This window comes from Hyla sarda, chromosome 2 (assembly GCF_029499605.1).
Source record: "Hyla sarda isolate aHylSar1 chromosome 2, aHylSar1.hap1, whole genome shotgun sequence".
NCBI lineage: Eukaryota > Metazoa > Chordata > Amphibia > Anura > Hylidae > Hyla > Hyla sarda.
The window spans coordinates 248397931-248422459 of record NC_079190.1 but is presented as its reverse complement, the minus strand read 5'-3'; the positions used below and the strand labels follow the sequence as shown (position 1 = coordinate 248422459).

The 24529-nt window shown below is 42.9% G+C and overlaps 2 protein-coding genes across 5 annotated transcripts in view; one reads left to right on the top strand and one right to left on the bottom strand.

Annotated features, from left to right (window-relative positions):
• RFLNB (refilin B) overlaps positions 1-5297 on the top strand; it is a 31756-nt gene extending 26459 nt beyond the window's left edge. Inside the window, exon 3 of the mRNA XM_056556899.1 lies at positions 3561-5297. Within this exon, the coding sequence (XP_056412874.1) occupies positions 3561-3891 (331 nt within the window). The 3' untranslated portion in view covers positions 3892-5297. The remainder of the gene's footprint in view (positions 1-3560) is intronic.
• Positions 1-7392, bottom strand: part of LOC130355960 (uncharacterized) — a 51278-nt gene extending 43886 nt beyond the window's left edge. For 3 of the 4 annotated variants that reach the window (XM_056556896.1, XM_056556895.1, XM_056556897.1), the window contains exons 1-2: positions 6857-7392; positions 1077-1134 (exon numbers count right to left, since the gene is read on the bottom strand). In XM_056556896.1, coding sequence (XP_056412871.1) covers positions 1077-1134; positions 6857-7125 — 327 coding nt within the window. In that variant the 5' untranslated portion in view covers positions 7126-7392. The remainder of the gene's footprint in view (positions 1-1076; positions 1135-6856) is intronic. The other variant, XM_056556898.1, reaches the window with a different exon arrangement.
• Between the last annotated feature and the right edge of the window lie 17137 nt (positions 7393-24529).

Here is a 24529-nt window from a genome sequence, read left to right as displayed (position 1 = left end):
TTGCCTTTTGTGCCCGGTCTGAATAACTGATGTTAGAGGCACAAAAAATAAAAGTGCCTAACGGATCTTTTCCAATGGGGCACAACGGCAGTGTGAAAGGGGCCTTAGTTATATTGCTAAATCAGAGATTGGTTCAACCATAGATGGGCCTGTATGGTATATAGTCACTTCTTCCTAAACTGCCACCCCAGATGCATCTCACTAATATCTGGGTGTGCTTTACCAGTGAGGCCTCACAGTTTGGAAAGCACTAGTTAAGACGAAACACAATTCATGTTTGACTGCACTAATGACCAATAAACATGTCTTCCTGAATCTTTATAGCTTACATTTAACATTTGTCAGCAATATATTATGCGATAAGCATATGCAAGTACACACATTGTGAACTGTAGTGCTTATGTAATGATCTAAGATAAACACAGTGGCCTAGAGCTATTGATATTTCTGATACAGAAATGTGTATCAGACAGATACCAACCAATCACAGCCCCTCTTTAATTTTAAGAGCAATTTGAGAAATGAACAATGAGCTGTAAATGGATGCTATCGGTGTGACATAAAATTTTTTCCCAGACAGATTGAAAAATCTGGGCCAGTAAGTTATCTTACATAATTGACAAGGTTGAAATAAGATAAAGTCCATAAAGTACAACCTATAACCCTACCTATGTCGTACCTATAACTTGTAATATTATATTTTTCAAGAAAGACATCCAGGTTCTTCTTGAATGTGTTTAATGAGTCAACCATCACAACGTAAAAATGGTAAAACAGTAAGGAATCGCTGTCCAGAGGCTTAGCTAAAGTTTCGTTGGCCCTGGTGCAAGAGAAGCACCAGGGCCCTTGCATCCCAATTACGATAAAACCAAAATCTCACCCTGTATGCATTTTAATAGTTCATTGTGTCCCTCTCTCCTCAGCATTTCCACCATCAATTCAGGCAGTGTCCCCCCCCCCACTTAGCTTGTCCCCATCCATGCACATCATTCCCCTCCTTAGCATGTACCCATCCATCCATACCATTTCCCCTGTCTTAAAGGGGTTATCCACCATAAGGTGATTTTAGTACGTACCTGGCAGGCAGTAATGGATATGCTCAGAAAAAATCTGAGACAACAGTCATTTTGTATGCTGTTAAAAAAAAAAATATTGGAGTTAAAATAACAGAATTGTGAGAAAACCGTCACACACAGGTGCAGACACTATATTATGAACTACACTAACTTTACAGCCCCTGTAGCATAGTTAAATAAATAAAAAATCCCCCTTTAAGCAAGCCCCCCATTTATCTACACTATGCAAATCTCAGCCTATACCCCTCCCATCCACACCATGACCCCTCCACCCATCCACACTGACCCTCCACTCCCTAGCATGTCTCCCATCAATATACACTGTACCCTCCCCTCTCTAGCCTTCCTCCTTAGAATAAAAAAATATATATATCAGCCAGGCTTGGGCAGGGGGTGACATACACTAGAGGAAGAAGGCCAGGAAGCTTTTCCACTTCCTGTACCTTGAGTGCCCTGCCCCTCCTCCTTTCCACTGACATGTAATGAGACTCCACTGCATTCAGAAGGCAGGGGGTGGCAATTGAACTCCAGGCAGGGTAGAGCCAGGGTAGAGCACAAGTGATGATGCACCGTCCTCTTCAGGAATCCCTAGCACACCCCAGGGCTAGGGTGCTCACCTTCCAACTCCGGCACTTCAGTTCTTCTCCTTGCGGCACAAGCCATTGCGGCACAAGACTGCATTGATGAGTCTGTGTGACCCAGCGCTGCAGCTACAGGCAACAAGTAGTAGGAAGGCATGTAGTGTGGTGGCAAGGGGCCTTGACACAATTGCATAGCAACCTCTGTAGCTATGCCACTGCCCCTGTCCCTTTGTATGATGAAGGTGAAACCTTCTTTTCTCTAGATGTAGCTGATGCCCCCTGTTCATGTTTACAGGCCTAGGTGTTAAAAAGGTCACTAGAAAAATCTCTGTACTGTCCATTTATATACTGTGTTTGTACACTGTGTATGTTGTTTGCACCTATATTGATAAGATAAATTCCATTCATGGATTAAGCACCTGCGCTCGGACTGGCCAGCAGTGTCCATGGCCTGGATTGCAGACACACAAAGAGGAATGTCCATTGTAGAGAGAGCAGTAGATCAGGAACTCTTTATTAACAGATCATTGGAAATACAAAGGACATAACACCGACGCTTTTCAGATCAAGCAAGATCTTTAATCATAGCATGATGCCATGATGAAATATCTTGCTTGATGCTTGTATCAAATATATTAGTTTGTATACTATTGTTAGGTTATATGAAGCATTGTACAATTTAGGACTATGAACAGGGTCAGATTAAGGCTGCCTACAGCATAGGGCATGTCATTATGATTCCCCCCCCCCCCCCCCTCCATGAAAATATTTTTAAATATGTGAAATTGACAACCTATTATAATTTGTGCCTCACAAAATAGAACTCTATTGTAGGAATATTGTGGCAGTCTTAAGTAAATTGCGTGTCTACGGCTGACTGCGTAAAAAAGTATGATAAAACAGCAGAATAGTAAGTGCAGCTTTGCAGATGACTAAAGTATAAGACATGATGTAAGCAGAATAGTGAGTGTAGATCTGGAAGTGACTGGAGAATAAGACATGATGTTAGAGCAGAACAGTGACTGAGTAGTAGACATGCTACACAAAGACATCACACATACACACTGCTTGGCTGTGCTCTTCATCTGTGCAGTAAGGCTGTTCCGCACTGTCTTGGGGACCTGTGGTCATGTGATTTGGCAGGTCCTAAATTCTTCTACTTTAGTTATGCTCCTGCGCTGACTATTGTGTTGGTCTGAGGCTGTGCACAAACAATTCACAGGCCATGCTCATTGATCTTGAGTGTCAAGTTTTAGAAAGGCAGCAGGGGCCCCCATGTTTAATCAAAAGTGTGGGAGCTTAAGCTCCAATGATAATCCAGCCCTAATGTGAGTGCTGACCTCAAGAACCAATTCTCCAGGAGCTGGCAATGTTCAGAGCATATGCTGGGGACTCATTATATAGACGCATTGGACAATCCCTTTATATTAGGAGGGTACCCCAATGTCAGGCTCATCAGGTAGTGTTCCAGTGCTAGGACTTACAGTGTTCTTCTAGGAGGAACGCAGCAGCATGTGTTCAATTTCCCTGCTTCGCCACCACAGGGTAAATGAAGCATAATAAAGTTCTTATTAAAATCAATGAGCTGCCTATGTAATGCATGTAAGTATCGGGTCCTGCAATTCTACAAACTACAAACATTATTTTGTAGCTGTTCTCTGCCAAAAATAATAGATAAGGGTCCTATTTATTCAGAATTCCCTAATAAGGTATTTGTAAATGGTTTTTTTTCTAAATCATAACCTTTTTACATTCAAGGCGGTATGGTTTACTAATCAGACTGTTAAGAAGTATCAAATGTGAACTATAGAAATATGGTTGTTTGCTATTACAGATAGTGCAGTGCTTCTGGCCTTATTTCAGTGACACATTACTAATACTGAGCTTTCTGTCTTGTTTCCAGGTATACTTCTTCAGTTAAATATGACTCTGACAAGCATTTCATTGACAATATATACATGCCAATAGGACTGGGAGTCTCTTCATGTAGTCAGACTGTGATCTGTGTTCCTAACTGTACATGGCGCAACTACAGAGCTGAAGTTCACTTTGAACCGAAGAACAAACCTCAGAGATTCATGAGCACCACAATTGTGTATCCAAAGCACACAAAAACAGTGTACACTACTACTTTGGATTACAACTGCAAGAAATGTATGAGGCGCTTCCTCTCCAGCGTAGAGCTTGAGGCAACTGAACACGTGGGCAATGAATGCTTTGTGGATGAATATTAATTGCTTGTATGCCCAACTCTCTGCCTTACAAAGAACATGGGGCCTTTGAACAACTTCAGACTGGCAGAACCTACCGAAATTCCTTTAAAGGTTCTGAGATGATAACATATATATGTGAAAGTCTTTGGCCCAGAAAATACAAACTTACCTACAAATACTGAAGCCTAATTTGGGTGACTGTGTATTCCGCAGAATGACTGCTGATACATATTTTTTTTCTTACCCATACTCATAGCACTGAATGCTTGGGACATTTATATGACTGTGAACATAGAAACTATACTCTTAGGGCCAAAACCAAAGGGTATTATGCAATCCGGAACATTGTAGAGGGAAAATACTCTCTAAGCCTTCCTCTTTGAGAAGATCACCCCCTTGTCCAGACTAAATTTTGTGTCACCGATTTTTGGTTACATCATGTATTCTGAATTCTGGTCATCTTCTTTGAGAAGACCATCTCCCTAAAAGGCCACTTTATGTGCAATTTTGGGTGGTCAAAGAGGTTTCACATCTCCCCATACAAATGTATTGGACACTAAAATAAAAGAAAATGTAAAATAATTGCCACATCTTTTTTTTTTATATGAACAGTTATAAAAAGAGGGATATCTAGGTCTTGGCCTATGAACAACATTATATTATCTCCACAGAAGACTATATAAATGACTAAGAGGCATATAATTGGTTCATGTATGGAACTCGTAATTGTAAAATCTGACCAAATTGGTATAAATACACATGGTATATCCAAACCTACAGGGGCAACGTCATTTCTCTGAGAACTTCTATTTGGTTTTTGGGTATTCTGTTTAATTTCATATCCCTTCCCTTTGCATAAATAATAAATCACTTAAATGGGCAAACATGTCAATTTGTTTATTCTTCATGTATATTTGATCTACATCAGTGTTCATAGAAAGCGGGAGTAATGGTAAGTGTGCAATGGTGGTGGGACAAGGAAAGAGAAGTTTCTTTGGAGGATAATCCCAGTATCTGTGGAGAGGCTGCAAACAACTGAGGTGGGAGAGTCTGTCTACAGGACAAATATTAGTTCTGCATTTCACAAATCTGGCCTTTATGAAAGAGTGGTAAGAAGAAAGCAGTGAGCTACTGTTTTGAGTTCGCCACAAGCCATGTCGGAGACACAGCAAACATGTGAAAGATGGTGCTCAGATGGGATCTATACTGAACCATTGTCCTCAAGTGCAAAATACTGTGTGTGTCGGAAACTCAACACTGTGAAACATGGTGGTGTAGCATCATGCTGTGGAGATGCTTTTCTTTAGCAGGTGCAGGTACAAGCTGGTCTGTATTGATGGAAATATGAATATAGGGCAATCCTTGAAGAAAATCTAATGCAGTCAGAGGTTCATCTTTCAGAAGGACAATAGGGGAGATTTATCGGAAAACCTGTGCAAATGAAAAATGGCAACCAATATTTTCCAGAGGCCTTTAAATAATTATGCAAGCAATCTGGTTCGTTGCTGTGTGGAACTGGTTAATTCTCCCCTAATGACCCAAAACATACAGCCAGAGCTACAGTCAATAGCCCAGTCAAAGCCCAGACCTGAATCCAATTGAGAATCTATGATAAGACTTGTATTGGGGGCTACAAAAAGAGGGAGGAGGGAGAGAAGACATTGTGGGGGCAGGGAGAGGGCGTGGCAGCACTGCTGCAGTGAGGACAAGCAGCCTATTACTGCTGGGGCTTCAGGAGACTAAGAAAGCTGGGTGGCATGCAGTATGAGTGCCATCCAGATTTTCCTAGTCTCCTGAAGAGTCTTGCTTTTCCTCTGCCAAAAGGTTAAGGAAAATAGAACGGGCAAAGCCAGGTATTCAGATAGCTGATATATAATTTTACCTACTTAAATGGGTACTCTGGTGGAAATTTTTTTTTTTTTTTAAATCATCTGGTGCCAGAAAGTTAAACTGATTTGTAAATTAATTCTATTTAAAAATCTTAACCCTTCCAGTACTTATGAGCTGCTGTATGGTCCACAAGAAGTTATTTTCTTTTCTTTTTTTCCTGTCTGACCACAGTGCTCTCTGCTGACACCTCTGTCCATGTCAGGAAGTGTCCAGAGCTGGATAGGTTTGCTATGGAGATTTGCTCCTGCTCTGGACAGTTCCTGACATGGACAGAGGTGTCAGCAGAGAGAAAAGAAATTCAAACAGAAAAGAACTTACTGTGCTGCATAGAGCAGCTAATAAGTACTGAAAGGATTAAGATTTTTAAATAGAAGTAATTTACAAATCTGTTTAACTTTCTGGCACCAGTTGATTTAAAAAAAAAAAAAAAAAAAATTTCCACCGGAGTACCCCTTTAAAGCAAAACAACATTCAATATTAACAGCTAACCTCTATTTTTTAATTGTAGTTGGCATAAAGCTAGGGATTTTATATTTAGATTTTTCAATTATCATAACATACTGCAGTAAAGTGAGAGGATAAAGGGAGAAAAAGTAACCAATAAGACTGTAATCTTGAGAAGATAAGACAGAGAAGGAAAACACATGTGAGAGCGTTGCTAGATATTATAGCAACCATTATATGTTCATAAAAACAGATTTTATTCATTCTGAGTAAATACTTGCTTTAACTAGAGAATGGTTGTGGTTTAGGAATTTTGTTTACTGCTATGTCATATAGTGTTATTCCAGCAGGGACCAAGACAGGATTAACCCTCAACAATAATAAAGTGAGCTCCAGAGAAGGCAGGCGGGGTGACCCCTTGATTAATTTCAAGTCCTTCTCATTTTCTTAAACAATTATGTACAGTACTAAAATGAATAATAAATCATATTGATAATATGTTGGATTTATATGAGTGTTACTACAAAACTGGAAAAATGTAGGTATGCTTGAGTACAATTTATGGGTCTTGTACTGATCATAAGGAATCAAAAAAGAAAATATGAGAACACATAATATCCTACACGAGGTTAACCTGTTTAAATCTACTAACCTTATGATATACTTAATATTGTAACAATGCTGGCTTCTCCTCATACACATACAGAGCTTAGATCCCGAGACGACTGCAGGAGCGAGAGGCAACACTGGAGCAGGAGGAGGCTGAGGCTGCTGTGGTTGTTGTTGGGCAGAAAGCAACTGCTGCATCATGGCAGACAATTGGTTTAACTGTTGCGCCTGCTGGGCCAACTGCTGTGACTGGAGAGCCATGATGGAGGTGAGATCCGGATTATCGGGCAAAGGAACCCTAGCGGGATCCATGGCCGGATCTTGCTGTAACGATGCTGGATGTGGATCCTCTGACCTGTGTGGCAGATAACACGGACCGTATCGGGGAGCGGAGTCTAAGGTGCCGCTGGTCTTCACCAGAGCCCACCGCAAGGCAGGATGGGCTTGCTGCGGTAGGCGACACCCAGGTCGCTACCCCCGATACGACTCGACCACACAGGTAGCTGGGCAAGCTGAGGAACAGAAGGATGAGGCAGAGGTGTAGTCGGACTTAGCAGAAAGGTCAAGGCAGGCGGCAAAGGTGCGTAGTCAAAAAACATAGCGGAAGAGTCAAAATACACTGGCAAGGCAACAGACAATAGGTAACACTTAATCTCAGGCAAGGGGCACTGAAGATACAGCAGGGAAGAGGGGGAGGAGCTACCTTAAATAACATAGAGGAAGGACCAGGCACCAATTAGCGGTGCACTGGCCCTTTAAATCTAGAGAAGCTGGTGCGCGCACACCCTAGGAGGCGGGGGCATGCGCGCAGGGAACCAGAGAGCCGGGCAGAAGCTGATAAGGAACAGGCCGCGATTCGCATGCGCGCGTCCCGCAATACGAATCACTGTCCTGGCGGGGGGAACGGGGCAGTGAGCGCTCACTGTCTGAGCGCTGGACCGGAGCGCTCACCGTAACAAATATGATTTACTTTTTAAATAAAATAGTGCTAGAAAGAGGCCTAGGGCAGTGTTTCTCAAGTGCGGTCCTCAAGACCCCCTGCAGATCATGTTTTCTGGATTTCCTCAGTCTTCCACAGGTGATATAGCTGTGGTGATGCCTGATTCACTGACCATAATTATATCACCTGTGACTAAGGAAATCCTGAAAATATTACCTGTTGGGGGTCTTGAGGACCGTGCTTGGGAAACACTGCCCTAAAGAAGTTGTGTAGTCTTTCCAGTTACGACACTGTGCTCTCCTCTGCTACCTCCGTCCATGCCAGGAACTGTCCAGAGCAGATGAAATTTCCAATGGACAGTTCCTGACACAGACTCAGGTGGCAGCAGGGAGCACTGTGTCTGACTGGAAGAAAGCCACTGATAACTACTGAAAGGCTTTAGCTTTTCCAATTAAAGCTATCTGCAACTATTGATTTGAATTTTTTTTTATTTTACTTTGGAGTACCCCCAGGGGCGTACCTAGAGCATTTGGCACCTGGGGCGGACCCTTTGTTTGGCACCCCCCCCCCCTTAACCCCTTAAGGACTCAGCCCATTTTGGCCTTAAGGACTCAGACAATTTAATTTTTACGTTTTCATTTTTTCCTCCTCGCCTTCTAAAAATCATAACTCTTTTATATTTTCATCCACAGACTAGTATGAGGGCTTGTTTTTTGCGCGACCAGTAGTCCTTTGTAATGAAATCACTCATTATATCATAAAATGTATGGCGCAACCAAAAAAACACTATTTTTGTGGGGAAATTAAAACGAAAAACGCAATTTTGCTAATTTTGGAAGGTTTTGTTTTCACGACGTACAATTTATGGTAAAAATGACACGTGTTCTTTATTCTGAGGGTCAATACGATTAAAATGATACCCATTATTATATACTTTTATATTATTGTTGCGCTTAAAAAAAATCACAAACTTTTTAACCAAATTAGTACGTTTATAATCCCTTTATTTTGATGACCTCTAACTTTTTTATTTTTCCGTATAAGCAGCGGTATGGGGGCTCATTTTTTGCGCCATGATCTGTACTTTTTTTTGATACCACATTTGCATATAAAAAACTTTTAATACATTTTTTATAAGTTTTTTTTTATAAAATGTATTAAAAAAAGTAGGAATTTTGGACTTTTTATTATTTTTTTTCGTTCACGCCATTCACCGTACGGGATCATTAACATTTTATTTTAATAGTTCGGACATTTACGCACACGGCGATACCAAATATGTCTATAAAAAAAGTTTTTTACGCTTTTTGGGGGTAAAATAGGAAAAAACGGACGTTTTACTTTTTTATTGGGGGAGGGGATTTTTCACTTTTTTTTTACTTTTACTTTTACATTTTTTAACATTTTTTTTTTACACTTGAATAGTCCCCATAGGGGACTATTCATAGCAATACCATGATTGCTAATACTGATCTGTTCTATGTATAGGACATAGAACAGATCAGTGTTTTCGGTCATCTTCTGCTCTGGTCTGCTCGATCACAGACCAGAGCAGGAGACGCCGGGAGCCGCACGGTGGAAGGAGAGGGGACCTCCGTGCGGCGCTATGAATGATCGGATCCCCGCAGCAGCGCTACGGGCGATCCGATCGTTCATTTAAATCGGCCATTGTCGGCGGGTCCCTGGCTGCGATCAGCAGCCGGGATCAGCCGCGCATGACACGGGCATCGCTCCGATGCCCGCGGTTATGCTTAGGACGTAAATGTACGTCCTGGTGCGTTAAGTACCACCTCACCAGGACGTACATTTACGTCCTGCGTCCTTAAGGGGTTAATTACACCCCCTCCCCTCCCGAAATGTAAGTAAAAAAAAATAAAATGTAAAATAAATGACTTGGACTAAATGCCACATCATCCCCCAACTTTGTTTTCTTCTGCACCTGTTTGGTCCCGTCCCCTCAAGTGCCACATCATTCCTTCCCTTTTATCAGTCCCTGTGCCACATTTACCCCTCTCATCGCCACCCCCCATGTCTCATCATCCCCCCATGTCTCATCATTTCCCCCTGTCATAGACCACCACTAGCCATACAGACTTAAGAATTTAGTGCCTCCCCCCACCATAATTTCCCCCTGTCTCATCATGTCCCCCATCATTCCCCATCATTCGCTCCCCCTCATCATTTCCCAGTCTCATCATCCCCCCATCATGTTCCTCCTATGGCATCCAGTGGTCTTCAACCTGCGGACCTCCAGATGTTGCAAAACTACAACTCCCAGCATGAACGGACAGCCAACTGCTGTCCGAGCATGCTGGGTGTTGTAGTTTTGCAACATCTGGAGGTCCGCAGGTTGAAGACCACTCTTCCCCTTTCCTTACTTGTCTGCGCTTCGGCTGTCTTGCGGGCTGCGGGGTCAGTGAAGCAGATGAGTTATGTCCTCTCCCGGCTTCTCTGTGCGGCATCAGGGATGTCACTTTTCGGCGGCGACTACAGGAAATGAAAAGTGACATCAGTGATGCCACGCAGAGAAGCAGGCAGAGGACGTCCCTCATCTGCTTCACTGACCCCGCAAGACCCTCCGCCTGACCTGACCTGCCGAAGCGCAGCCAGGTAAGGAAAATAAACAAAACTATAAAAAGCAGGAAAAGGGGGAATGATGAGGGAGGGGGAATGATGAGGGAGGGGGGAGGTTCTCCCGCACTATACACAGGTACTGGTGGATAGTGCGGGAGACGCTGTTTCAAAGGTAGGGCAGATCTGGACAAGGTAGGGCTCATTTTAATCAGTGTCTCCCGCACTGTACACCAGTACCTGTGGATAGTGTGGGAGAAAACAAGTGACAGAGCGGGATGGAGACGCCGCTGATCACTGATTTAAAGTGGCCGCGGCCGTGTTGTTAATACTTAACAAGCAGACGCTGCTGCGGCCGCTTTAAATCAGTGACCAGAATACTTATCGGCGTATAACACGCAGGCAGCCATAAATTTAAGTTTCAAAAGTGCGTGTTATACGCTGATAAATACGGTATGTAAGAAACACTTTAAAGTAGGTTAATTTCAATGACCAATAATACTGGTATACAAGGAGTAAATATAGAGTATGTGTACAGAAAATTACAGAGGGAAAAAAGTGCTCAGATCCAAGGCCCACCACCTTTATTAGGAAGGGAGAGGACTCACCCGATGTACGTGGAGCGGCACCTATTTAAAGGTCACCAACCCCACTAACACCCACGAGCCTAGGCAGCAGTCAGATTAATCAACCCAGAACGTAACCTCTTCATAAATCCACAGATCTGGAGAGCGCGTAGTCTTCCGGGGACAAATAAATGCCCGTAGAATACCAGTATGTAAACAAAAAACAAAACTTAAAAAATGACCAGCGTTCAATGAAGTAGGACTGTATAAAATATAGTGAAAAATAAGGAGTTAATGCACCACTCAAAATAAGGAGTTAATGCACCACTCAAAATAAGGAATGATCTTGCATCACTCAGCCCCGATCAGGATACCAATTCACAGCGCCGGGACAGCCAGATATTCAAAGATTCATTTAATAAAATTAATCCTTGAATATCTGGCTGTCCCGGCGCTGTGAATTGGTATCCTGATCGGGGCTGAGTGATGCAAGCTAACGTGGAGGGGGTATCTTTGGTGAAATAACCACCTAGATCCCCCACTGTGGAGTAAGTGCATTAACTCCTTATATTTCACTATATTTTATACAGTCCTACTTCATTGAGCGCTGGTCATTTTTTACGTTTTGTTTTTTGTTTACATACAAGGAGTAAATATATACCACCACACAATAACTAAATAATACCGCCATACTGTACTGAATAAAACCACTATACACAGACCAGTATACTCAGTGGCGTTGCTAGGGTTGGTGTCACCCGGTGCGGTAGAAAATGGTGTCACCCCCATACCTCCCCCCAGTAAGTTTTTAGCCCCTTTGTGAAAGACACCACTGTTGTAGCGCATTGTGAGAAATTCCAGTATAATAATCAGATATACCAGTTGCCACAGAATGGGAAAGTGTTAAAGAAGTTTTCACCATTTAAATATACAGCTCCCAGAATTACTTAAAGGGGTACTCCACTGGAAAACATTTACTTTTATATCAACTGGTGCCAGAAAGTTAAACAGATTTTTAAATTACTTCTATTTAAAATCGTAATACTTACAGTACTTATAAGCTGGTGTATGCTCCACAGGAAGTTGTGTAGTTCTTTCCAATCTGACCACAGTGCTATTTGCTGACACCTCTGTCCATGTCAGGAACTGTCCAGAGCAGGATAGGTTTGCTATGGGGATTTGCTCCTACTATGGACAGTTCTTGACATGGACAGAGGTGTCAGCACAGAGCACTGTGGTCAGACAGAAAAGAAATTAAAAAAGAAAATAACTTCCTGTGAATCACTTATACAGCAGCTAATAAGTACTGGAAGGATTAAGATTTTTAAATAGAAGTAATTTACAAATCTGTTTAACTTTGTAGCACCAGTTGATTAAAAAAATGTTTTCCAGTAGAGTACCCCTTTATGCAGTGGTGAAGTTATGCTGGGAGTTGTAGTTTCACTCACCATAACTGTAGAACTGACAAGTGACTACAGCTCTGATAGGACATAGTGAGGAGAATGTAAAATGATATCAGTGGCTACAGGTGACGTCTTCTCTATAGTGAGGAGAATTCACAATGATATCAGTGACTACAGGTGACGTCTTCTCTATAGTGAGGAGAATTCACAATGATATCAGTGACTACAGGTGACGTCTTCTCTATAGTCTTTCCTTATCTAATTCAGATGGTACATACCACCGGGTCCAGCTAAAACTTCTGTCTGTAGAATGTGACGCCCAGACGTCTCCTCACTATGTCAGCGCATTCTCATCCTCTATATGAAAACAAGTATTATTATAAACCTGCCAGACACTGTATCCTCTAAATATAATACTACTATACACTATACTCTCTGATTATAAACCTTCCATACACCATACCCACTGAATATAATACTACCACACACTGTACATTCTGAATATAATACCATCACATACTGTACCCTCTGAATATAATACCATCACATACTGTACCCTCTGAATATAAATCTGCCACATACTGTACCCCTGAATATAATACTATCACATACTGTACACTCTGAATATAAATCTGCCACATACTGTACCCTCTGAATATAATACCAACACATACTGTACACTCTGAATATATTACTACCACCCACTGCGCCCTCTGAATATAATACTTAGAGATGAGCAAACTACAGTAAATTCAACTCGTCACAAACTTCTCGGCTCGGCAGTTGATGGTTTTCCTGCATAAGTTAGTTCAGCTTTCAGGTGCTCCCGTGGGCTGGAAAAGGTGGATATTGTCCTAGGAGAATCTTTCCTATGAATATATCCACCTTCCAGCCCACCGGAGCACCTGAAGGCTGAACTAATTTACGCAGGATAAGTCATCAACTGCTGAGCCGAGAAGTTCGTGACGAATCGAATTTACTGTAAGTTCGCTCATCTCTAATAATACTACCACAAACAGCGCCCTCTGAATCTACCACCCACTGTGCCCTCTGAATATAATACTACCACAAACTGCGCCCTCTGAATATAACGTTGCCATACAGCGCACCCTCTGAATATAATACCACAACCGCAGTAACACCCCTCAACATCCATTAGCTGATGCTATTACCACGGGAGGGGGGTATTGGTGGTGTTGCTAGTGGATGATCGGGGTGCTACTACTGGGGGAGGGTGTTGCTGAAGGATGATGAGGGTGCTACTGGCCATCCCCCCTGGCAGTATCACCCCCATCATCCATCGGCAGGATCATCCTCCTGGCAGGAGCACCGCCATCATCCACCATCAGGATCTGCTGATGGAGGTGCTGCTGCTGGGGGGGGGTAGTTGCTGGCGGATGATGAGGGTGCTACTGCCAGGGGGGGAGCATTAGGTAGGCAGCAGTTCCCCCACATTAGGTAGCATCTTTTCTCCACATTAGGCAGCATAGATTCCCCACATTTGGTACCAGTTTCCCCACATTAGGTAGGTACCAGTTACCCCACATTAGGTAGCAATTTCCCCACATTAGGTAGCAGTTTCCCCACATTCGGTAGCACAGATTCCCCACATTAGCTAGCATAGACTCCGCACATTAGGTAGCATAGACTCCGCACATTATGTAGCATAGACTCCGCACATTAGGTAGCATAGACTCCCCACATTAGGTAGCATAGACTCCCCACATTAGGTAGCATAGACTCCCCACATTAGGTAGCATAGACTCCCCACATTAGGTAGCATAGACTCCCCACATTAGGCCGCAGGTTCCCTTGCAGGTTCCCCACAATGCGTCAAAGTCTCCCCACACACACACACACACATATAAAAAAAAAACACATACAACACAGAGAGACACACACACAAATACACACAGTCAGAGAGACACACACTCACAGACAGACACACAGAGTCACACAGTCACACACACACAGAGTCACACACAAACACACAGTCACACACACACACACAGAGTCACACAAACACACAGTCACACACAGAGTCACACAAATACAGAGTCACACAGTCACACACACAGTCACACACACACAGTCACACACACACACAGAGTCACACACACACACAGTCACACACAGAGTCACACACAGAGTCACACACACACACAGAGTCACACAAACACACAGTCACACACAGAGTCACACAAATACAGAGTCACACAGTCACACACACACAGAGTCACACACACACAGAGTCACACAAACACACACACAGAGTCACACACACACAAACATAGATAGAGACACACACACACACTCACCCATCCAGCGCAGCGATCCTTCTCACCGGGCGCAATGCGAGTGACGTAACTAACGTCCCCCTGCGCGGCCATGCGGTGTGACGTCAGGCCGGCGCAGACGTGGGAGCGGAGGCCGGGGGCACAGTACTGGTGAAGGTGAGGGGGGGGGGGGGCGTGATGACGGACGGGCGCACTGAAAGGGGGGGGTGCTAACGGACGGGCGCACCGCACACACAGCATAGGCGGGGGGTGCTGACGGATGGGAGGCCGGTCGGGCACATAGGGGGGGGTGTGGGTGCTGCGGAGCGTCTTGGTGTCACCCCATTAGGTTGGTGTCACCCGGTGCGGGCCGCACCCCCCGCACCCGGGTCGCAACGCCACTGAGTATACTATAATCTGTATTCAATGTAAGTGATTATATACAGGACCATACAGCGGTAGATATCAGGTATACACAGGATGTGTATACCATATAAGTGATTACAGTTACATTTTGGGACTCACAATTACGTCTTTTCTGATCAGTGGCGTCCTCTTTCCTTTTCTTCTCCACCCGGAAAAGACCGCCATGTGGATCTCTTAACATCTGCAGGAAAAACATGTCAGACTCTGCATATATTCAGTGCCCTCCCCTCCTCTACACAATCTGCCCATCTATAGGCCCACAAACTGTAATAATGCCCTCCTTGGTGTCCTGCACAGTAAAAGGGCAGGTAGGTAGGTAGCCAGGTAACCCCCTCTTTCTCATAGGTATATGCAGAGTTACACCCCCCCTCTTTCCCATAGGTATATGCAGAGTTACACCCCCCTCTCTTTCCCATAGGTATATGCAGAGCTACGCTACACCCCCCTCTTTCCCATAGGTATATGCAGAGTTACACCCCCCTCTTTCCTATAGGTATATTCAGAGCTACACCCCTCTCTTCCCCATAGGTATATGCAGAGCTACACCCCCCTCTTCCCCATAGGTATATGCCGAGCTACACCCCCTTCTCCCTCCCTTTCCCATAGGTATATGCAGAGCACCCCCCCTTTCCCATAGGTATATACAGAGCACCCCCTCCTCTCCCTCAGTTTCCCATAGGTATATGCAGAGCACCCCCCCTCTCCCTCCCTTTCCCATAGGTATATAAAGAGCACCCCCCTCTCCCTCTCTTTCCCATAGGTATATACAGAGCACCCCCCCCTCTCCCTCCCGTGAGAATGCCAGGGATTTGCAGCAAGGAGAAGATAATCGGGTAAGGTACCACATGTAATCACCCGTCGTATATAGGCAAAAGTTCAGTACAAAACCATACTCCAATTGCGCAAGAATCCCTTAAGTGCTAAAAATGCACCAGTCAGCCAAATGTACTAAAGAGTTGAATTTATTCGTCCATAACAAGCGCTTTCGGAATCCAAATGAACAAGCGCTTTCGGAATCCAAATTACTCCTTCATCAGGTTCAAGGACTATGCCCTATGCATAGCACTGAACAGTATTAGCGATGAACTGATTGCTTTAAATAGTCCCCTATGGTGACATAAAAGTGTAAAAAATAAAGTTAAAAAAAGGAAAAAACATTTGAAAAATCCCCTCCCCAAATGAAAATGTAAATCATCCCTTTTTCCTATTTTACCCCCAAAAAGCGTAAAAATAAATTAATAAACATATTTAGTATTGCTGCGTGCGTAAATGTCTGAACTATCAAAATATAATGTTCATTTTATGGTGAACGGCGTAAACATAAAAAAAAAATTCCAAAATTGCTGCTTTTTTGTCACATTTTATTCCCCCAAAAATGTATAAAAAGTGATTAAAAAGTAAAATATAAGCAAAAGTGGTACCAATAAAAACTATAGATCACAGCACAAATAAAATGAGCCCTCATACTGCCCCGTACATGGAAAAAGTAGAAAGTTATAGGTGGTCAAAATGAGGCAATTTTAAACAAACTAATTTTGTTAAAATGGTTTGAGATTTTTTTTAAGCGGTACAATAATAGAAAAAGCATATAATATGAGTATCATTTTAATCGTATTGACCCACAGAATAAAGAAAACATGTCAATTTTACCATAAAGTGTACAGCTTGAAAACAAAACCATCCAAAATTTCATAAATTGCGTTTTTCTTTTCAATTTCCCCACATAACTAATGTTTTTTTGGTTGCAACGTGATGTCATTACAAAGTAAAACTGATGATGCAAAAAATCAAGCCCTCATATGCATCTGTGTATGAAAATATAAAAGAGTTATGATTTTTAGAAGGTAAGGAAGAAAAAAAGAAAATGCAAAAATAAAATGGGCCTTGTCCTTAAGGTGTTAAAACAGTAATGGTAGCACAAGCCCCGAAATGCTGTTGCTTCCATGGTGGAAAGCGTATGGTATGTGCAGAGACTGCAGCTTGCAGTATCTGTTACTCATCCACATGTTTAATGACAAGATTCAAGTTCAAGCTTATATAAATAAAAGAAAAATCGAAATGCGATGATTACAGAAGCATTAAGAGTTATTACCTTGCTGGAATTTATTCTACATCTCAGCTAATCAGTGAATTATCTTACAACCAGAGTAACAAACCGTGTTTTTTAAAAGTACACTAAATTACTTCTCATGTTCAAGCTAAAAGTATCAGGGAGAACGAAAAGAAACAGTTTTTGTGAAAGCCTCATTTTGCTCAAAAAATTGCTTCTCTTGTATTCTGAGCCAAAAAAAATAAATTTATATTTGAAAGATCACAGGGCAAAATTATGAAAATAGGCCAGACAATTTATTATACACATACAGTCATGGCCGTGAATGTTGGCACCCCTGAAATTTTTCTTGAAAATGAAGTATTTCTCACAGAAAAGGATTGCAGTAACACGTGTTTTGCTATACACATGTTTATTCCCTTTGTGTGTATTGGAACTAAACCAAAAAAGGAGGAAAAAAAGTAAATTGGACATAATGTCACACCAAACTCCAAAAATGGGCTGGACAAAATTATTGGCACCCTTAACTTAATATTTGGTTGTACACCCTTTGGAAAAAAATAACTGAAATCAGTTGCTTCCTATAACCATCAATAAGCTTCTCACACCTCTCAGCCGGAATGTTGGACCACTCTTCCTTTGCAAACTGCGCCAGGTCTCTCTTACTGGAAGGGCACCTTTTCCTAACAGCAATTTTAAGATCTCTCCACAGGTGTTCAATGGGATTTAGATCTGGACTCATTGTTGGCCACTTCAGAACTCTCCAGCGATTTGTTGCCATCCATTTCTGGGTGCTTTTTGACGTATGTTTAGGGTCATTGTTCTGCTGGAAGACCCAAGATCTCAGATGCAAACCCAGCTTTCTGACACTGGGCTGTACAGTGCGACCCAAAATCCGTTGGTAATCCTCAGATTTTATGACGCCTTGCACACATTCAAGGCACCCAGTGCCAGAGGCAACAAAACAACCCCAAAACATCATTGAACATCCACCATATTTCCCTGTAGGTACTGTGTTCTTTTCTTTGTAGGACTCATTCCTTTTTCAGTATACAGTAGAATGATGTGCTTTACCAAAAAGCTCTATCTTGGTCTCATCTGTCCACAAGACATTTTCCCAGAAGGATTTTAGCTTACTCAAGTTCATTTTGTCAAAATGTAGTCTGGCTTTTTTATGTCTCTGTGTCAGCAGTGGGGTCCTCTTGGGTCTCCTTCCATAGCGTTTCATTTCATTTAAATGTCGACAGATAGTTCGTGCTGGCACTGATGCTCACTGAGCCTGCAGGACAGCTTGAATATCTTTAGAACTTGTTTGGGGCTGCTTATCCACCATCCGGACTATCCTGCGTTGACACCTTTCATCATTTTTCTTTTCCGTCCATGCCCAGGAAGATTAGCTACAGGGCCATGGGTTGCAAACTTCTTGATAATGTTGTGCACTGTGGACAAAGGCAAATCTAGATCTCTGGAGATGGACTTGTAACCTTGAGATTGCTGATATTTTTCCACAATTTTGGTTCTCAAGTCCTCAGAGAGTTTTCTTCTCCTCTTTCTGTTGTCCATGCTTAGGGCTCATTCACACAGCTGTCTGCCCCCGGAAATTCATGCCGTTCTGCAATCCGTTTGATAATTTTTAAATGGGTTGCAAATGGCTGTAAAATAATCCCATTGATGTCAGTGGGATTTTTTTTTACAATCCTTTATCACCTGTTTTCACCCGTTTCCTTCCTGTTCCATTTTTTTGACAGGGAAAAGACGTTGCATGCAGTATTTTTTCTCCCGTCAAAAATAATGGAATAGAAGCGGATATAAATTTTTTTACATTGAAGTCTATGGCAAGCGGATGAGCATATAATGTCATCCGTTTGCACCCAGTTTTTAATATCCATTTTTGAACAGTTATTACTTCTGGGCATGCTCAGCAGTAGGGAAATCAGCAAACTCTTGCTGTGCTGCGGGATTACTACTACTCCCATCATGGAACATACATGTTTCCATGATGGGAGTAGTAGCTTCCGGGTTGCGGGAGTCTGGGGAGGCTAGATTAATGCTTGTACTACTACCCTCATCATGGAACAGAGTCTGTTTCATGTTGGGGGTAGTAGTAAAGGGACTGAATGATTGATCGTACCGGGTCTCACATCTGAGACCCAATGCGATCAGAAGTTATTAACCAGGGGAGCGGGCGGCATGCTCCGCAACCCTGCGATATAGATCGTGTGTGTGTTTTACTTTCATTTTCAAATGTTATTAATAACGGACGTTATTTTGTGACGGGCAATAGTAACGGGAGAATTAGTGCATGCACTATTTATTCGCCCGTCACAAAATAACGGGCGATAACGAGTTAAAACGGCTATTAGAGAACCCCCATAGACTATAATGGGATTTTCTAATAGCCATTAGTGATTTTGTACCGGCCGTATAACTGCCGATTTCCCCCCATTTAATGACGTGCGTTCATAATGGGTGCATTTTTATAGTGTGAAAGCACCCTAAGTCTTGTTAATATATAATATACTTTGCTTACCTATGTTTGGTGGCTGGTATTAAAGGGATTATCCAGGAAAAAAAATGTTTTATATATCAACTGGCTCCAGAAAGTTAAACAGATTTGTAAATAACTTCTATTAAAAAATCTTAATCCTTTCAGCACTTATGAGCTGTTGAAGTTGAGTTGTTCTTTTCGGTCTAAGTGCTCTCTGATGACACCTGTCTTGGGAACTGTCCAGAGTAGAAGCAAATCCCCATAGCAAATCCCCTTCTACTCTGTGTAGTTCCCGAGATAAGCAAAGAGGTCAGCAGAGAGCACTGTTGCCAGACTGAAAAGAACAACTCAACTTCAGCAGCTGATAATTATTGATTAAGATTTGTAAATTAAAGTAATTTACAAATATGTTTAACTTTCTGAAGTCAGTTAAGATATATATTAGGGATGCACCGATATATCGGCGGCCGATACATATCGGCCGAAAATAGCTGTTTCGGGGAAATGTCGAAACAACAAAAAATGTGCCGATAATGACCCACCTCCCCTGCCCGCCCACAGCACAAGTTACAAACACTGCCAGTGGCAGAGGCACTCGTGGGGGGTGCAGGGGGGGCCGGGCGCAACATCTGGGGGGGGGGGGGGGGGTGTCGCGCTCTCCGGGATAGGAATACTTCTTTTTATGTGCCCGGGCTGGCTCCCGTGTGTGGCTGCAGGCGGGGGCCGGCCAGAGCATATAAAACCTAATACTGTATACTAAAAACCAGGGGGCCTCCAGCTGTTGTGAAACTACAACTCCCAGCATGCCCTGACCGGCAAAGTCTGTCCGGGCATGCTGGGAGTTGTAGTTTCACAACAGCTGGAGGCCCCCTGGTTTTTAGTATACAGTATTAGGTTTTATATGCTCTCGTCGGCCCCCGCCTGCAGCCACACACGGGAGCCGGCCCGGGCACATAAAAAGAAGTATTCCTAATCCTATCCCGGACATCCCTGTGTCCGGAAAAATCTTTTCGGGACATAAGGATATCCGCTGGTCACTCACCATTCCCCGGCGTCCTCCTGCGATCCTCCTTCGGTCCCTCGCTTCTCCGCCTCTATGGTCGTACGCACGGGACGTCACTAACGTCCCGTGCGTACAACCATAGAGACGCAGGAGGACCACAGGATCGTCGCAGGAGAACGCACGCCGGCCGGGGCCTGCTAAGTGACCGCATCATCTTCTTCAGTGTTCCGGTCACCGCTCCTCCGGTCCCGGCACCTACTGCTATGGTCCATGGGCCATAGCAGTAGATGTGACCCCGGGCCGGAGGAGCGGTGACCGGATCACTGTGGGGGCAGCAGTACAGACATACAGCCTCCAGCCATACACTGTATATGGCTGGAAGCTGTATATCTGTGGGGTGGGGGGAAGCTGCCTACTATTGTGGGGGAGCTGCCTAAGATTGTTGGGGGGCAGTTGCCTACAAATGGGGGGGGGAGCTGCCTGATATTGTTGATAGGCAGCTGCCTACAAATGTGGAGGGAGCTGCCTAATATTGTTGGGGGGCAGCTGCCTACAAATGGGGGGGGGGAGCTGCCTAATATTGTTGGGGGGGGGGGGGAGCTGCCTAATATTGTTGGGGGGGGGGAGCTGCCTAATATTGTGGGGGGAGCTGCCTAATATTGTGGGGGGGGGAGCTGCCTAATATTGTGGGGGGAGCTGCCTAATATTGTGGGGGGAGCTGCCTAATATTGTTGGGGGGGAGCTGCCTAATATTGTGGGGGGGGGGAGCTGCCTAATATTGTGGGGGGAGGAGCTGCCTACAAATGTGGGGGGAGCTGCCTAATATTGTTGTGGGGAGCTGCCTAATATTGTTGTGGGGAGCTGCCTAATATTGTGGGGGAACTGCCTACTATTGTGGGGGAACTGCTGACCTAATGTGGGGGGGAGCTGCCTACTATTGTGGGGGAGCTGCCTAATATTGTGGGGGAACTGCCTAATATTGTGGGGGAAATGCTGACCTAATGTGGGGGAGCTGCCCACTATTGTGGGGGAGCTGCCTATTAATGTGGGGGAGCTGCCTATTAATGTGGGGGAACTCCCGACCTAATGTGGGGGAATCTAATGAGCGGAGTGCTGCATTTTACCAGAAGACAGGGAGAAGTCATTTTCAGTTTCGGCCGGACATTTTTTTTTTTTTTCGGTTTCGTCTCGGTTCTGAAATTTCCATTTCGGTGCACCTCTAATATATATATATATATATATATATATATATATTTATATATATATATATATAAGCTTTTTCCTGGAATACCCCTTTACATTTCTTTGATTTTCTTTTCCCCAGAAGTTAATTTTCTGAAGCCTACAAAATTAGTATTGTCTCAGACCTTTCCCAGCTTGTTGTGTTGCCTGAGACAATACATCATAAGTCAGGGGCTAAAAGGGGGCTTGGCTGCTTTGTCTGTTGTGTGTGCAGCCTCCCGATGCACATGTGCATGCATTTATCATGCAGATCCACAGCTTGTGTGCCAAGTGATATCAGGCTAGTCTTGTGATCAAAGGGAGCCTGGCTGTGCTGAAATGGGTTGGGTGACAGATTTGTGGGAGGGAAATAAGTCACCTCCCATTTTGACACAAAGAATCCTGAGAATTGTTGTTTGAGGGAGGCCACAGAAACATATAGAAACCAGTTTCCAAAAACAAGCCAGCAGCATGATGGGGGACACAGGACATGGCTAATTACCACCAACACAAGCACAGATCCCTGGTAAGCTTGTCCGTTACTGTATAACACTTAATTACTTATGTTGGATAATCCCTTTAAAGACATCCTTAGCTCGGAGCAGCAGCTCAGGCAAGATGGCTGCCTCCATGACCATGTAGAGAAAAACAAATATACAATCATAAAATAAACCAGATTGGAAAAAAATTATGTTTCAGCATATATTTTTAATTAGTAAAATAAATTAGGTGTTATATACCACCTGGTATTTTATTGCAAAATATATATATATATATATATATATATATACTCAAAATAAGAATATGGAACATAAATAACCATTGTAGGTATGTAGACTACATACTTTGCAGACAGCAAAAAGTATATTATTTCCTCAACTAACTATGTTGTAAACGGGAATGAAAGTGTGTGGGGGAAAGACATTTACAAGCCCTATCACGTTTCATCTGATGTGTATAATAATGCTCTTTTGTGCAGAGCTTTCTTGCTCACTTTAGCTTCTCTAGTAAGATGCTGACAAGATGGTAGTTACTGAGTAAATTCCATCTCTACTACGCTTGTGAACTGGACAAATAGACATTCCATCAGTTATATCTGGAAGTGCAGGCCCACATTTTATTTCCTGTGTACATGTGTAAAAATGTGTAACAAAGCATAATGCCATTTATTTCTCAGTAGTAGGCAACTTAATGAGAAATCCAGGATTATATTTTAAACAGATTTTTTTTCCCCCTTTCTTTTCCCAATGAGCACGTTCAGGTCTGATACAGTATTTACTCAAGAAGGCCCTGAGGACAAATGAACAGTGAGATACTGCAGAAGTTGGCTAACTGTTTTACCAGTATGTCTATCCAGGTTAACAGAGGCACAAACAAGAGAAACCTGATTTGGATCCTCAGGAAAGACCACATTACAAGATGTACTATCCGGTTGTTCTTTCAATAAACAAGTCTATTATTAATACATTTGGAATTTTTGTCTGAGTTTAAACACTTTTCGAAAAACATTTAGACTTATATGGGCAACTTGTTATTCTTTAAATCCACATTACCTTGTATTTGTAATATTCAGGTTCTTGGGAAATTGTTCAGGACACAAGGATTGATTGCAGGATGTAACACAAGTAGGAGTGTGGGTTATGGCGGAAATGAGTTCCATCTTTTATTCCAAAGTAGAGAAATCAATATCAGTGAGCTGGTTTAAGGCAGACCTGTCAGCAGGTTTGTGGTGTTATAACTAAACCCATGGCTTTACACGGCTTCTCAACCTAAATTGGGGTATACATTTGTTTTAATGATTGTCCCCTCTGGCACTAAGATATAACGCTGTTTATTAATATGACAATTAGGCACAAGGACCCAGAGGTGTTCCCTTGGGCCACAAGAGGCCAACAAATTTCAGCCTATATACTTCTAATCTGTATGGAGGAGGACGGCACCAGGAACAGGTGCACCGTGCACGTGAATCATATAGATCCAATGATAGAAAGAAGGAATTCCGGCACCAGCGACTAAGATGCAAAAAGGGTTTAATGATAATACAGCATGTATTATACACACACGTTACAAAGACGCATTTCAGCAGTAATAGCCTTTCTCAATCGTGTCACGATTGAGAAAGGCTATCACTGCCGAAACGCGTCTTTGTAACGTGTGTATAATACATTCTGCATTATCATTAAACCCTTTTGCATCTAAGTCGCTGGTGCCGGAATATCTACTTCTAATCACCACCTCTCTGGCTGTCTGTGACCACCACCATCTTCTTGACTGACAGCCCCAGCGTAATTATGGCACCTAGCCAGGCTTCACATGCTTAGCTCTGACTACGTCTTCCTGAGTTGGTCTATATCAGGCTACAGTTTGCCTATGAAAAAGGATTGTTTCTTGCTGCAGGGCTCTGCTTTGCATATTATATGTTTATTATCCTATTTCCTTGTTCTCCTGACCTTTGGCTTGTTCTATGACTTCCCCTTGGCTTACTATATCTACTGCTATGCTCTCCTGTAAAGACTTATCCTGTTAGACCCTGATTTTACATTTCTATGTGCATTCCATGTCTGTTTTCCTGTTTGTGGATAGAGGATGTTGGTTTTTACTGCACAACCCCTTTAATATTATTGCAAATCAACAAATCTGAGTAATTGCAATTTATATATGTGGGTGAATTGTTGATATTTTCTTTGTTTTCTTTACTAGACATATTTACATACATATTTTTCACTAAACAAACAGACATTCCAGACTAGGATTTCTTTTAAGGACTGCATA